The sequence below is a fragment of the Dioscorea cayenensis genome, chromosome 1, assembly GCF_009730915.1.
Source record: "Dioscorea cayenensis subsp. rotundata cultivar TDr96_F1 chromosome 1, TDr96_F1_v2_PseudoChromosome.rev07_lg8_w22 25.fasta, whole genome shotgun sequence".
In the NCBI taxonomy this organism is placed as follows: domain Eukaryota; kingdom Viridiplantae; phylum Streptophyta; class Magnoliopsida; order Dioscoreales; family Dioscoreaceae; genus Dioscorea; species Dioscorea cayenensis.
Genome location: NC_052471.1, coordinates 28,993,877 through 29,011,361, shown reverse-complemented (window position 1 = coordinate 29,011,361; position 17,485 = coordinate 28,993,877). Strand labels below are relative to the sequence as shown.

Below are 17,485 nucleotides of genomic sequence, written 5' to 3'. Positions count from 1 at the left end.
AACCTTAAAATCATTATCATGGGCGAGGCTGAATACAGAGACTACATTCAGGTATTTCTTTTCTTAGCTGAAATAGTTTTTTGGTAATAAATTTCAATGCTTAGAAATTGTATTGTGCAGGTCCATGTATAAGATGAACCATATCTGAATAAGCCAATAGAGGATTACGACCTATTGGAGATTATATGTGGCAATGATCAAGCACGTGGTCATTATGCCATTCAAAGTGATGGAACCCAAATTGGCACAAATATGGACTTGAGACGGCATCAAGACTAAGATCCCCGAATGTCAATTTTGTTGATTTATCATTCGGAGATGCAAACGCACATAATGCCTCCCCGTTTGTTAATACTCAAGCTGGCGCTTCTGAACATACATCAGCGACTAGTCCCCAGAGAAAGAAAGGTAAAAGCAAGCGCAAAGCAAACACTGACGATGAGCCAATTCACGAGTTGGCAACCACCATAAACAAAGCATTTGAATCGGTTAGATCGAGCCAATCTCTTATCTTTACAAAAAAACTTTCAGAAGAATGTATGAAGCTGAAAGAATATGGCTACTCTACATGACAAATTCGGAGGGTATATGAGCATTTGATGATGGATAATGCACGAGCTCGAATGTTCTTTGGCATGGCTGAAGAAATGCTCAAGGATTGGTTGGAGGAATTTTTTGAATCATTTGGCTGATATTCTTGAGTTATGGAGATGGTAAGAAATTATGTTTTTATTTTTTTCATTGCAAATTTACTTGAACATGAAACCTAAGGTGCGCTAATTTGTTTTACTTGCAGAATTAGATCAGCATGAAAGTGGATGAATCTTACTCTTCCTCGAGATGGCTTCTTTCTAGTGGGAATTTCTCATATGAATGGTTATGTGTATGTTTGACTTTGTGGACTTCTAGAACTTATGTTTGTATTTTTCGACGTTTACTTGTATTTGAAAACTTTTATATGTATGTTTGTAAGAGTTTTTACATGGAGTTTACATGGAGAATTATATGTATTTATTGGACTTATATGAGTTGTTGTTTGAAATTAATATGTGTTTTTGATTTGCTTTCATATGTTATTGTCTTAAGGTACTTGTTTGTATATAAAAGTTTTTTGTATTTCATAGTGATGTTGTTTCAAAAATTATAGATTTTCATGGTTGATTTGGTAGTAGTCTACTTAAAAGAGAATGAGTTGCAAATGCATCACTCATTATTTTGATCAAATTATACCAATAACAATTGGAAATAGATAAAATATCCATGCAAATGTTTAGAAAGCATATATGAAAAATTTTATACTTACTTTTTTAAGATTAATAATAATTGGTTCTTAGGTTTGTGTTAATAGTTAAAATTAATTGAAATAATTCCAATAATAATAATTAAAATTCCATATTATTATAAACTATAATAATATGTTCACAAATTAATTTTATAATAAAATTATGATTTTCTTAATGTTATGATTTTTGATTATATATATATATATATATATTAAAAAAAATGAGATGTTAAACATGTGAGGGGTAATCTCACCATGGTGATCATATACCTCAAATATATCAAACCAAACACATTTTTTACAAATCTAGATTTACAAATCATTCAAACCAAACACAAAATTCTAAAATCCTATATTCCAGATACATCTAAACAAACACTGGATTTGTTACTTCACTGCATTTTCAATTATAGGATTTACAATTACATTGTAATATGAAATTTACTGTCTTTTCCGTTACAGCTAACCAAACGCACTCTATGTGTTTTTATGTAACCACATAAGTTTTCACTTAACATATAGAACTTTTTTTTTCAATATTTAACCTTTCTATTTAATATCTAATCTTTTCGCTTAATATTATATGTTTCCGTTTAAAAAACCGAATGTCATTTCCGTCAACATCAATTACTTTTCCGACAAAAAAAAGAAAGAAAATTATGGTAAAAAATAAAGGGGACTTTTTAGGAATACCCAAACTTTGGGCAGGATAGTCTGTGAATAAATAAAACTTGGATGGATTTTTAGGATATTTTCAGTAATTTATTTGATGGTGAAATTATATGAATAGTTCATAAATTATTTCTTAATTATTAAAGAAGACTAAATAAGAGTATAGAGAAACGAAAAGATTTGTTACACAAATCTAAACAGTGGCGTTAAAAAATTTAAAAACATGCTTTCAAAAACTTAAACCCTTGCTTTTAAATTGCTTAGAAACCTAAACACTTTTTATAAAACATTCCATTATAAAACACATATGCTTAGATGTTTATTAAAATATAAAAATCTAACTAATGCTATATAAAAATATAAGCACCGCAAAGAGTTCATAGCCTAGCAAAAATTTATGACCTGGGTTCAAAATATGCTAGTTTTCAATTATGGGAATAGGTTTATCGTCCAATCCTTGTATTGGACGGTGAAAGTGGAGGGATGGGTCATTATTGCTTTTTATGTGCACGCCCTTAACTCGCACTTTGTTGCATTAATCTAAACACTCATCAGTTGTCATTGTTGTAATAGTCAAGTGTTAAAGCATGTGGAGTGGTTTTTTTTTAAATAATCAATTTTTTCTAAATAAATACCTATATTAAAAAATATTTTTTAAAAAAATTATTTTAAAAAAATTATTATTTGATCCCTAAATAACTTAATATTTTATAAATTAGTTTATATAATATAAAAAAATATTTTTTTAACATATTGCTTAGCTTTCCTTTTTTAAGAATTAGTTTATATAATATAAAAAATATTTTTTTTATAATTTTTTAAAAATTAGGAGTATTATTTGACCGTTTGATTTTTATAAACTATACTATAATATATTAAATATATATATCTTTTAAAAAAATATTTATAATAATATCTTGTCTTGGCTTTTTACTTGATCTCTCCTTAAAATATATATATATATATAAAGACCACATCACTATAGCACATTTACTTGTTTTTCAAAATATCATTCAATCAATTTGAATAATTTTTTTTTTCAAATTTTTAAACCAAACCCTAAAACCTTCTCTTAGTTCTTCGAGTAAGCACCCTATTATCTTCCTTTCTTCTAGTTTCACCATTAGTAGCTCCCATATAAGAGGTCAAAAGTTTGACTTTTCTGAATGCATAGTTGAAACAAAAATAATAACAAGTGTATAAAATACAAAAAGATAATCACGATTCACATCAGAATGTTATCATGGATTAACAACCTTACGGTCTATTGACAATAGATCTTTTGCATAAGGTATTTGTGTTTTGCCAAATAGACGGATTCGAAGATTCTCTCACACAAGATAAAATCATATATCCGTTGAGGTATTAATTTCACACTTGTGCATGTCTATGATACATAACTTAATAAAAAATAAATAAAGCCACAGGTAAGAAGACAATAAAAAAAAATAATATCTTAAATAAACCCAAAGATTTTAATAGGCCACCACTGCAATAATATAACACTTTAACTCTTGATTATATATATTCTTTTGTTACTCAAAATAGTATATTACTTATGAGATGCTTGAGTAGAGAATAAAGTGCAGAGTTAAAGAGATTTTTTTTTTTTAAATGTTATGTTAGAAGGAAATTTTTTATATGACTGGACCAAATATAACTTAATAAATACTAATAAAAATTAAATGTTTTAATATTAGAAATTATCTTTTCTAAACAATAATATTTATTAATATTAATAACTTTAAAAATTAATTATTAAATGTAATAATTACTTAAATAATTAAATCTTTATAAAACGATTGCATAGTGTTAATCCCATCTTGGTGACTAGTTACTCTGGATTAACTTTTCAAATGCACTAAAACAATACCACTAACAATTTTTTTTTAACAAACCACTTACCATTAACATGTTGATAATAACAAGATATCAAATATATTTCCAAAATCATCATCTTAAAACCAAATGACACACTTCTAAAATATGGGCATTTTTTTTTTTTTAAATAAATGATAAGCGCCCCCATCTAAGGGATTGTCAAAGGGACAAATATGTACGAAAATGCACAAATTACAGTAGCTTATAAACCTCCTAGAAAAATCCCCCTATCTTGCAATTTTGGAGGGGTGAAAACACTGTTTCTCTCATAAAGGATCCACATAGGGATGACAATAATACCCATACCCGACGCAACCCGACCCGACCCGAGTTTGACTGGTAAAACCCGATTTGATCGGGTTTCGGGTCGGGTTCGGGTAAAACCCGACTTGTATGAAACGGGTGCGGGTGCGGGTATGGGCATTCTAATACCCGACCCGTACCCGAACCCGTACCTGAACCCGTACCCGACCCGAAATTAAAATTACTAAAATATTTATATAATATATATATGTATATATACATATATATACTAATATATTCTACAACTTCACAATTTAGGGTTTTTTATTTTTCCTCTTTGTTTGGTCTTGTAATTATATAATAATTTTATTTTATAAAAAATTATAATTACTTTTAAGTTATTTTTTTATAAAAATAATATATTTTTTATTAATTTTTTTAATATTGGGGCTGGGGCGGGTATACCCGCGGGTACCCGATTACCCGTCGGGTGCGGGTGTGGGTTTGGGTTTTTAAAACCCGTCGGGTTCGGGTTCGGGTATATTAGTGGGGTATCGGGCACGGGTACGGGTATGATAATACCCGCACCTGACCCGACCCGTTGCCATCCCTAGATCCACACCCATACCATAAACAGTATTACAAAAGACACACATCCATACTGTGAACAGTACAAAAACAGTACTTAACTAAGATGTACAGTGTATGAATAATTCATGAATAATACTACCAAGGGAAGAAATTTTTTTTATATGAGTTGACATTATTATTATCAATTTTTTTTTCTCATTTACTTAATTTTTCTTTCATCTAGAATTTCATTGTATCTTTTATTTATTATTTTTTATCATCACATTTGAGGCTTGGGATGAGGATCATGGCAACAATTGGATAGGTTCAATAAAATCATTTTTTTAATTTAATTATATAATAATAATAATAATTTTATCTATTTATATATAATTTATAACATATCTTACTTTTATTCTTTTCACTCTAAACATACAGTGGGAAAATAAACTCATACTCATAAAAAAAAATAAAAATAAACTAGCTTATTAATAACTACTCATTCATAAAAAAAAAAAATAAACTAGCTTATTAATAACTACTCATGCTTATGAGTTATGCTTGAAAGGTCTCCAAAAAAAAAACACACATGACATAATTTTTTCAAATTTATTTTAAATCCTCATATTCTATTCTTCCTCCTTATCTTATCCTATTCACCGAACCAAAAAAAAGTCATAATAACATCATACCTATCATGCTATCACAGGTTTCAAATGATAAAAAAATAGATAAATCATAACTTTATTGAAAGAAAGAAAGTAGAACACTTTTCACTTTTATAATTATTCTTTTTTTTTAATTATTATTTTTTTAATTATTTATATTTGGCCCAATTTCGGATTTAAATATTATCGGATCTTTTTAAGCGGATCGGATCCGATAAGAGGCTTTCAATATATAAACACGCAATCAGCCCCAAACTCCCGATAATAGGAAAAACTCTCGCGAAACTAGTGGGAGCGAAAGGGGGAGGCGAGGAAACCCTAGCGCGCAGGAGCTCCGAGAAATCTCGACAAAGGTCGGTATCTTCGAAATCAGAGGTTGAAACGTGGTTAATTGCTCTTAGATCTTGAGATTGTGTTGTTGGATCAATTTGTTCTGTTCTATAATTTGATTTTTTGATGTTTCTCATCTTTTTTGCTTGAATTTTGTGATTTTTTGGTGTTGTGGATTGATTGTAGCGGATGGGATTCGTATGTTGTTCTATGATTGATCTTGTTCGGGAGTTATTTTGATTTGAGATCACAATGAATTTTGTTTTAGAATCTGTTGAAATTCTCCCTAATCAGATCGATCTTTTAGGTTTAGTTTATGAGGATTCAGGCATCTAAATTGGGTTGTGAATTTCGTGTTATTGTGAGTGATTTCTTGATTGGATAAAGGATATGGGATGAATTTTGTGTTTGGATGGCTGGTGGTTTATGCGAGGATGAATATTCAATGACCGGGTGCAAAGTGTTATTTTTTGAATATTTTATTATGTTTTTTTAAGTCTATTTTCGTTTTTTTATTCATAATTGAAACTTGGGGCTTCTAGTCTAGAGACTTGGAAAATCAGATGTGGCGTTTTTTAATATAGCTTGAAATTAATGCCTATAGTTAGTATTTTCTTGGCGTTGGTATTTTTTGTTGTGATTGAAAATTTGTCTCAGTATCCAAATCTTCTTGAATGTGGAGATCTCATTTTAGATTCACAAGAAAGTGTGGAGACTAGGGTAGCGACTGGCTAGTAGTTTTCTTGATTTTGTTCTCCCAATGATTATTTTCCTTTTGAAAAGCTTTTACTCCACATTTAGTTTTATTTTGAAAATTTGATCATAATGGTTGTTTTCTGAATTTTGTGAATTTTTAAATTTGAGCATTAGCAATGAAAGAATGTTGTACTTACTTTTCGTTCAATGTTAATGGATGCTTCATGTTGAAGTTCGCTTCTTTCTTGTAATCTTGCAGAATGTCTGTAGTATTGTTCGATTAATGTTTTAGGGTATTGAGATTCTGCATAAAATTCAAGAAGGGAAAGAAGCATAGAGTAGTCAAGGAGGCTATTTCCTGTCAGAAGGGGTAGAGCTTCTTTTGTACTCTGCATTCGCTCTTTGAGATGCTATATTATTTCATGGAATTGTGTGACATATTTATGGTGAAGTAGGCTAATTTGAAGCAATGGGGTTAAAGTTTAACAAGATTCAGGTTAAGGGCATTGTAATGATTGCCAGTGGAGAATGTGGTATTTTTATTTGGCGGCCTGTTTGTTGTTGTGTTGAAATTTGGGTTTTTTCTTTCCTGAAGAGGAAGGTTTGGTGGTTTAATATGGACTTATGGAGGTGGTTTTGGGTGCATGGTTGTGTTGTGGACAGGGAGGAAGGTGTTGGTGGTTGTGCTTGTGGTGGTGGATTGGTTGGTAGTGTTGCAGATTGGTGGTGGCCTGTGTTGTTGAGAAGAAAGTTTGAAGATGAGTGAAAGCAGCCGCAGCCCTCCAAGGGACCGTAAGATGCGCACAGAGCGCTACTCATACCGTGATGCACCATACAGGAGGGATAGTCGTCGATATTCCAGGTTTATTGACCTCTGCTTTTTCCCAAATGTTTCTCAGCTATGAATTTTTTACTTTTTTCATTGTCAAAGTTGTTTATTCGCAGTGAATGTGTGCCTTTGGATCTTACAAAACATGAAATAGATCTTGGAAGCTTCATCTGCTATATCAGATGACCTTGGAAGCTTAGGGCATGGCCAAGTCTTTGTGTCACATGTCGTGATGAACTGTATTAGAACTCACTATATTTGTCTAAGTGATGCCGGAAGATAAGTACTGTTTAGGCTTGCAATTGATAGAATTCTCTTCCTCTGATCTTTCATATCAAATGCCTAAGCATTGCACGCTATCATAATGTCCATTTGATTGTGTCTACAGTAATCTTGGTCTGAAACGCATGCCAGTGTTACTCTGTACCACCACTAGTGCCACTTAGTGTAGCTTGTAAATTTCTTTTGCATGAAACTGTTCAGAAAAAGAAAAGCCATTTTTTCAAGAACAGTGCTCTGTTTCTGCTAAACTTAACTGCTTCACTCAACCTGGGAACTGTCATTCTACATGCAGCATTTGGGTATTCTTTTTTTATGTATATATAAATAAGTTATTTCAAATTTATCCTTATTTGGAATTAATTAGCTCAGTGTCCCAAATTTTTATAAAAACCATGGGAATTGCATCTTGCTTTGGAAGCCATTCATGTATAATAGCTTTGTGCTATTATTTGAATATGTAGATTGCTTGTGTATTGATGTATATTCTAACAACGTTTTACTATATTTTTGTAGGCCATTGCAAAGGCAGTTTAGGTGCTTACTATGTTTGATTGATACTATTGAATTGTACCACTCTCCTTAATATATAGTGATACAGCTGTTATATGATACTTTTTGTGGGCATTAGTGGATATTGAAGTATGATGTCACATTGCTATGCTCCGTCTCAAATGGCATACTACTTGTGTGCCCATTTTATTTTGGTGTCTTCAGATTTAACTTTGCACAAATCCTCTGGTTTTTTATGTGATGTTTTTTTTACTGCTATAGTTTTCCGTAGGAGCATTTTATGCCCTTCCTTTTATTTATTTATCTATTTATTATTTCAATATCTGCAGTTATATTGATATTCCTCGTATCAATCTTGTTTCCAATTTGTTTCAGCCTTTTTTTTTAATTTTTAGTTTAATTTTCACTACAAGGATTCTCTGTTTGTAATTTTTTTGTATACCATAAAACTAGTTTCAGTTTTGTCTGTCAAAGGCCTGTAATGCTCATGCTTCTTGCAGGTTGTTATTTACATGCTCTCTTTCTTGATTATCTTTGCTATTCCATAAAGTATTCTTCCCTTTCATGGTTCTTGAAGAAACTGTGAACAATGACTTCAATTTTGAAGTTTTCTTGAGCTAGAGGTAACTGAAATATCTGTTTCTGATTATGCTTGTTTCGTTTATAATGGAGAGCCAAAAATGTTGGTTAATTTCCTTTGATTTAATATGAGATTCTTCATTAGAGATAGTTATCCATGGGATATTTGAAGATGAGTGCTTTTTTAATTGCTTCTGAGTGGTTACTTTCATGTATTGCTGGAGGCTGGAATTTGTGGATTTTATATTTTTCCCATTTGCCTGTATGTCATAGTTGAGAAAAAGCCTTCTACGTGTCCTGTATCATGAGGTAATTTTTCTGGTGCATTTTCATCCGGACAAGGATGGGAAACAATTTAGCATGAGGACTTGTCAAGGGAATATGGTTTATAATTTTTTGAAATCAGCTAGTGACATGTTTTTATGTGCTTTAATTATATGAGGACTTAATTCAGGTGGGTTTTGACTTCATTAATTTTCTTTCAGGCGATCTGATTTGTGCAAGAATTGCAAGCGACCTGGTCACTATGCAAGAGAATGTCCCAATGTGGCTGTCTGCAACAACTGTAGTCTTCCTGGGTAAAGATTTACTTTCTTTACCTCACCAATCAGTTTTTCACACTGTTTCAATTATGTTGTTTTTGATTATTTGTGGTTCTTTTCTTTTGTTTTGGTTTTTAAGCTTTCTCTATCATCCTTTATATCTGGCACAAATACGTTGGTCGGAATTCAATTTGTAATTGCATACATGTTTACCCATTCAAAATTATGAAGTGTCTGTTTTGCATTTTAACAAATTTGAAATATCTTCTTTCTTTTTTCTTAGAAAAATTATAGATCTCTTTTTAGAAAATTTGAAAATTTATAATCATATGTGCCACTGAAACAATCAGGTGCGAACATCAAATTTGTCTTCTCAGGACTAGAATAATCATGCATGCTTATATTTTGTTCTGTTTCCAGGCACATTGCAGCAGAGTGCACTCAGAAGACCCTGTGCTGGAACTGCAAAGAACCTGGCCATACAGCAGGCAAGTGCCCCAATGAGGGTATATGCCACACTTGTGGCAAAGCTGGCCATCTTGCAAGGGACTGTCCAAATCCTGAAGTTCCACCCGGTGATTTGAGGATCTGCAACAACTGCTATAAGCAAGGCCACATTGCTGCTGATTGCACCAACGAGAAGGCTTGTAACAACTGCAGGAAGACTGGTCATCTTGCTCGTGACTGTCAGAACGAACCAATGTGCAACCTCTGCAACGTTTCTGGGCACGTGGCCAGGCAGTGCCCCAAGTCTGATGTACTCGGGGAACGAGGTGGTGGTGGTGGTGGTGGTGGTGGGCATTACCGTGGTGGATTTCGGGATATCATTTGCCGTAATTGCAACCAAGTTGGTCACATGAGTCGAGATTGCATGGGCCCTCTTATGATCTGCCACAACTGTGGTGGCCGTGGTCACCTGGCATATGAATGCCCATCGGGCCGGTTCATGGATCGCATGCCCCGGAGGTATTGAGGTCTAAATGAGCACAAATCATATCTCTTGATATTTACCTCTTAAAAGTTGCAGAATGAAAATTTTCTAAAACCTCCAGGATTTATTGGATTTCCTGCATTTCTGTTTTTTTTTTTTATTTCTCCTTTTGAAACATCTTTTGTTCTATGACTTATGCTACCTAAGATTCTATGATGGGTTCTTATGGACATTTGGTTCATTATGGTTTTAATTGGGGTTTGAGTTTGTGAATTTGTTCTGTGATCATGTTATGTTCTTTGGTGCATTATTATATGTTTGGATTGAGTTTTGAATAATTTCTAGATTGTTGCTAAAGGAATTCTGGTACTAAGGCGCATGTATCATAGTTTTGGTTATTTTTATAATTACATTATGTACACCCTGTGATTCTCACGAGTTCCTCATTGTAACATTATTTGAACTGTCTGCATGTGTGTGAACATATATTTGCTGTGGTTTTAGACCCTTTTTATGTTTTCATTGAAAGATTGTCATTATTTATTTATGTGTACCACAATTTGTTATTTTATTTCTTTAAAAGGTTCTTTATAGTTCATTTCTTAGCTCGATAAGACTTTTTAAACATAATAATAATGGTAATAATAATAATAACATTTGAATTCAAACATTCATAAATTTTCATGTGCATCAACAAAAACCATGTTTATTAATCTAATCATCTACATCAACAAGTTTATGTGATTGTTCAAATCACACATCATAACTTTTTAAATATCAATCTATACCATGTTTGTTAACCTAATCATAACATAACTCAAATATCAATGTAAACTAAATCTATAATTGAAAAAATATCCACACTCACATGTAACAATATCTTTTCTCATTGATATTTGTTTGTTTTGATAACTTTAGAATTTCTACCACACATAAAAATTACTTATCCTAAGTTAATGCATAAAACAGTTTATAACAAAATATGAGGCAAAGTCAAATTAATTAATTATAAATTTAAACTTAATACCTTTAATACCCTCATTTAAGCATTTGCAAATAGAAATTTTATTCCTGACAATAGAGTTTCTTGGATCTTATCCATAACCTAAGTCAAAACTTCGAATGTAAGTATCTAACAATAAAAATGTCTATAATTAAATAAAAAATAAAAAAAAGGATACTTTTTTTAATACTATAAAATCTCTTAAATCAATTTCTCTATAAAGTAATATTTGCACGACATCAATGGCAAAAGATGAATGATGTGACTCAATTAGAGGGCACGGGCCGTCCAGAAACCCGATTTGGCATATAACCGACCATCATGTAGACTGGCTGGTTACGGATTGGCCCGCCGGGTCAGGCCCGGTTTTGGTAATTAATTTATTTTTTTTACCTATAAATGGGTGGCACAAATCGGCCCGACGGGTCAGCCCGGCCTACCGGGTAAATAGGGAGCCAGGACAGTTCCGGGCCCAGCTCCCTGCGACTCAGACCCGCTGGGTCAGACAGGTCAACCTGGTTCGGTGGGTTCTACACCCCTACTGGGCAGGGTTCGGGTTAGGGGGCCGGTGAACTGCAACCCGACGGGTTGGGCCAGTCGACCGGTTAACCGGCCCATGCCCACCACTAAACTCAATTACACGATCAACTTTACTGAAAGCAGATTTTGAAACCACCATAGAGATGATAATGAACAAGAAAACAAATGCCATCTTTGATAAGAATTGAAATTTTATATGGGTAAACTACTTGGTTGGTCATAGGCCTGCAATCGAGCAGAGCCGAGCCGAGCTTTGAAGTGTTTGAGCTCGGCTCGACTGAATTAACTACTGGCTCGAGCTCGGTTCGAGCCCAAAATTGTAAGCTCGAGCTCGGCTCGAGATAATAAAATTAAGCTCGAGTTCGGTTCGAGCTCGGCTCGGAAAAAACTCATTTATGCTATAAACGAGCCAAGCTCGAGCTCAGCTCGAAAGAAGTTTATTTATAATAGAAACCGAGCCGAACTCGAGCTCGGCTCGTTAATGAGCTTGTAAGCTCATTAAATCATATTTAGCTCGAGTTTGAGCTCATTTAATATATATCAACATTAATTAATGACTTATGCTTGTAGATATTGGTAGTAGTTAGTAAATTTTAATTAATAACTTTAGATAATGTCAATATTGCATATATAACCCAAATCTAAATGATTACATATATCATTTATATGGTGAAAATCAGTATTATATAACTCTTAATTTATATGTATGATGATAATGTCAATATGGGATGTATATGATTATTAATAATAATGCAAGTATATAATATAAGATACTTATTATAGACTAAATTATGTATACATGGATCTATCATGCATGCATAGATGGATGTGTGTGTGCTCCATGAATAATGTAACTATGTAAGATACTCAGGCCTCAGGGTTCGTTTGGTTAGCTGTAATTAAAAAAACAGTGGATTTCTATTATTAAATTAATTTATAAACATATTATTATATTTTGTAATAATATGGAATTTTAATTTTTCCAAATTTTGTAAATAATTTATTAACTAAATAAAAAGTTAAAGATTAAAATTGAGACGGTGAGCTCCATGAATTTAAAAAAACTTTTTATTTATTATTTCTAAGTTAAAAACTTATTTATATTCAAATAACTCAATATATATACAATTGAAGATAATAAATTTGATATATTAACATTAAGCAATTGAATATATATACAATCTCATATTATTTAATTCTTTTATTAATTTTAATATAATAATTTAAAGAATAAGAAATAAAAAAAATAATGGGAGGGGTTAGTAACCCCGACACCGGGGTTATATCTCCATTAAAAATAATGGGAGGGGTCGATAACCTAACCCCGGTGTCGGGGTTAGTAACCCCGATGCCGGGGTTATCAACCCCTCCCATTATTTTTTTTATTGATTCTTTTTTCTTATTTTGAACAGTATTAATTAATATATTCTCACATAAATTAAACTAGAAAAATTTATGCACTAGAATTAAATATGATTTATATACAACAAAAGAATTATGGGTATATAGAAACATTATTAATTTACCATGAATGTTGCATTTCCAGAACATTCATATATATATATATATATATAAAACAAAGGCTGAAATCCCAAAAAATAAACATAATAAGCAAAAAATTAGACCAACCAAATAAAGAGATAGTTATTTTTTAAAATTCTCTCGGTCTCTTCCTTTTGGTTTTTTATTTTTATTTTTTTATAAATTAATGCCAATAGTCTAAAAAACTAGTATTTTTAAAAAAATATCTATTAAACTTATTATTTGGTTGGTAGTGGTAGATATTTTATAAATTGGTTTATAACTTTATATATCATAAAAATTTATATTTTTAGAAAATATTTTTAGAAAATCTATATCATACTTGTTAGGAGGCTCGCGAGCAAGCTTGTTAAGAAGGCTCGCGAGCCTGCTCATTAGAGCTTGTTTGTTATAAGGCTCGCGAGCCTGCTCGATAGAGCAAGTTTGTTATAAGGCTCGCGATCCTGCTCGTTAGGAGGCTCGCGAGCAGACTCGCGAGCCTTAACGAGCCGAGCAGTATGTGGCTCGAGCTCGGCTCATTTATAATTTCGAGCTCAAAACTCTGGCTCGAGCTCGGCTCATTTAGTTAATGAACGAGTTTTTTCCGAGCCGAGCTTCGAGTAGCTCATGAACGGCTTGGTTCATTTGCAGCCCTAGTTGGTCACTAAACTATTTGAGGTTTTTCATTTTGGTTATTGAACTACAGAAAATTTCAATTGGATCGCAAATGTTAATGTTTTCTTCCAATTAGGTCACTTGTGCCAACGACGTTATCATGATGCTAATATGGACTCCCACCTCACCTGCCACTTGTTACTTGTCAGCCATCCAAGTCATCATCCCTTTTCTCTTCATCTTCTCGCCCACGCCTTTTAGTCTTGCAATGGCTCCAAACCTTAGCACCTATTTTTTATTCTTCACCAAAAGCACGACGCCAAGAGGGAGTGAGAAAAAAACAAAATGGTGGCCAAAATAGTCGTGGTGCGGGTGCCAAGAGGGAGCGAGAAAGAAGTGAGATGGTAGTTGTCACGCCCAGCCCCACAGCCGGGTCCGGTGACAGATCGGTCGCATTTAATGGGACTGGGTCCCACTGGGTGCAAGGCCTCAGATTTGACCTGGTCAGAGTCAACCCTAATAAGCAGAATAAGAACAGTAATACATAACCACAAATAGAATAACAGAAACCGAAATAATACAAATATGGGCCTGAGGGGTCCTACAGAATACAGAGCCAAACAAACAGTTTGGAGAACCACAAATACAGACAGAATACTAGTCTTACTCTCACAGAAAGGTTCACTACAAAGATATTGCCAAAAGCAAGAAATACCACTCCAAGACACACCCTCGTTCCTAAGCTTACACTTCTCCTGCGAGAACAGAATTCACAAATTGCATGAGCCACAAGGGCTTAGTAGGATCGCAGAAAAAACAGATAATGCAGATTTTGCAGAATAATAATAATTCACACAGAAATACTGAAAATGCTCAGAATACAGAATTAATCATAAATATGAAAAACACACAGAAAATAGACGTGTACATCTCCCTAACTGATAACAAAATTCAACAGCACGAGGCTGGATCATCTACTGTGAAGTCGGAACTTAACAGAACAAAATATCAACAGCCTAAGCCGGATCTTTGACCGTAGTCGGGGGTAGCGCTACTACAGAAAACATCTGCACATGGCTAGGACTTACTCCTCCTAGCTGGGCGAGCCAGAAATGAAGATGTACTAAAACCGCAGAAATACAGCATACAGATAGAGAAATATTGAATAAATAATACAAGAATAAAATAAATAAATAAAATAAATAACGTGTAAATAAATACATAAATAAAACTACTAAATAATGCAATAATTAAATAATAACAAACGCCAGAAATACGGAATTATACGATGCGAGAGCCTACCTGGCTCCGGACTACAAGGTTGGGTTCCTCAGATACTGCCGAATCTAACCCTCACTAAAATTCAAAGTCTAAAGCTAGGGCCACTCGGGAAAAAAGATCCTATAGCAAGAGTAAAAATTAATTCATAAGCCAAGGACTAAATCCTAACCAAACACAACTTAAAGCTTGAGGTTCAGGGTAGCTCAAACAACAACCAAAACGTAGAACACAATTCTAAGTAAACCTGACTTATAAGTATACCCAGACATTAAGTATAGCATAACGATATATATAAACATATAAATTAAATCAGTAAGGGTTATATAAAAGAAATGTGCCTATGCATACATATACAATTTTTTTTTTCAGAAGATAAACATGAAGATAATGCCACTCATCTAACTATATATATACAAATATATTCAGGAAGCTTAGTGCTATAACCCACTAACCAATTTGATAATAATAATAATACAAAAATACACAAATTTCAAAATACTCAGAATTATAAATTCCACAAAAGCCACATGTTAAAAAAATTTCAACAGAGGTTTACTTACACTAAGCAAGATTACACAAAGGTTAACTTTAATTAGCAGGTTATGGAACAAGCTGAGGATTCTTAGTTTTAGATGTAAAGAACACAACAACTTACCAACACGAATACATACACTCAAACATAAAAAAAAAAAAAAAACAAATCAAGAATCATACAACCTAAATTGCATACAAAATATACAAGCATAAGTTTTAGATCACCATCAAAGCATGAGAAAGGCAGCATGCTGCAATACAAAAAGGTCAAAATTCTCCAGCCAAGGAGAAGGAACAAGCAACCAAGACAACAAGACCATCTCTGCATACAGAACCAGAATTTAGGCACACAACACAAAGAAAAAGAAAAACACCCAACTGAGTTAAGGTGCTAACATGAAAACAACTACAGTTTAACCATGCTAAAGAGATCCACAGACAAAGATGAAAACCTTGAATCCTGGTGAAGTATTAAACCCAGAAAACTCTAATCTCCCTAGCAGCTGCCGAAACCAAGGTGATGCGATCGGAGCTCCTCCTCACAACCGTCGATTCAGTCCCAAAAAAAAAAAAAAATCCAAGGGATGGTCGGGAGAACAAGAAGAAGCAAAAGAAGTTATGAAGAGGAAGTGACCTTCAAATGCAAGCTCTAAAAGAAACCAAACTCACCAATAAATCAGCTCAAAACAGCGCCTCGACCAGATTCAAAATTCACAGGTAAAAAATGACAGAGGGTCATGGGGGGAAAATGACAGAGGGTCACAAGTAAAATGACAGAGGATGGGCTCCACTTCCTGAAAAAAATCTGGATGCTCTCTAGTCAAACTTGGTCAAAGAACTAAGCTGGAGGACATTACAGTAGTAATGCAAGGTACTTAAACACTTTCTAGCACTTTAAAAATCATATTTTCAATAACAAAAAAAATCCATTTTTTACCGCTATATTGATTTTGTGTGCATAACATGACCTTATATGAATGAAGCAATACATCCCAAGTGGAATCCTATGTTGATAATTGAGATTATCCTTCAACATGCTCACAACAATATCATTATAAGATGCAACATCCAGTGGCGATCCAAGGGAGGGCGAGCGGGGGCTTCAGTCCCCCCTTGGCACCGAAAATATCACTATGAAGCTTGCCTCGCTGGAGTTTGCCAGAGAAGGAAGCCCTGACAACCCCCGGCCCCCCCATCCAGGAAAAAAACTCCACTGCAGCACTGCAAATGAAGCTTGCCTCTTGAAGTCACCAACGCGATGATGCCGGACTACCGGAGTCTTGAAGCCACCAACGTGATCATGCTAATTTGTTTTCAATATTATGTTTTTATTGAATGTGGTCATCATAATTAATTATAAATTGTATTTATACATGTTTATTTTGGTCTTTGGATAGCATTATACATTTTTATAGCCAATTGGACATGGATAAATTTTTAATTAAACAACCACAGAGTGAAGAGCCATCCAACTGTCCAAATGCACCACCGACCTCCGGATCAAGAGAGAAAAATACCGATGTGAACTTCAATTCAAATGATATTGTTAGTGATCTAGGACTACGAAAGCCGATTGAAGACTTTGATACTGGGATTAGAGATCAAGTAAGAAGGGAATATTTAACTAGAGGCCCATGTCCACCAAATGGCCACAATTTTCCACAAAAGGAGTACGGCAAACAAAGGAGGAGTTTTCAGGATGCATGGTTTAAACAATATCCATGGTTGGAGTACAGTCTAACTAAAGATGCAGCATTTTGTTTTTGGTGTTACCTTTTCACACCAAGTAGAGGAAATTGAATAAGAGAAGGTACATTCACTAAAAAAGGATTCAATAATTGGAAAAAGCATTAGAAAAATTTGTAGAGCATGTTGGTGCTGTGAACAGCGTGCATAATGATGCAAGAATACAATTTCAAAGTTTCCATAATCAGAGGCAAAGCGTGTCACAAAAATTGGCTACACATTCACAAGAA

General features: G+C 33.5%; 1 protein-coding gene across 2 annotated transcripts; it reads left to right on the top strand.

Annotated features, from left to right (window-relative positions):
- Positions 1–5,585: 5,585 nt before the first annotated feature.
- LOC120260164 (zinc finger protein GIS2) lies at positions 5,586–10,288 on the top strand. Of its 2 annotated transcripts, XM_039267616.1 has the most exons (5): positions 5,586–5,669; positions 6,602–6,712; positions 7,006–7,204; positions 9,028–9,120; positions 9,505–10,288. In XM_039267616.1, the coding sequence occupies exons 3-5, from the start codon at positions 7,101–7,103 to the stop codon at positions 10,055–10,057; spliced, it is 750 nt and encodes a 249-aa protein (XP_039123550.1). In that variant the 5' UTR covers positions 5,586–5,669; positions 6,602–6,712; positions 7,006–7,100; the 3' UTR covers positions 10,058–10,288. The 2 variants fall into 2 exon arrangements, with proteins under 2 accessions (XP_039123550.1, XP_039123543.1); XM_039267609.1 differs by lacking the exon at positions 6,602–6,712.
- Positions 10,289–17,485: the final 7,197 nt, after the last annotated feature.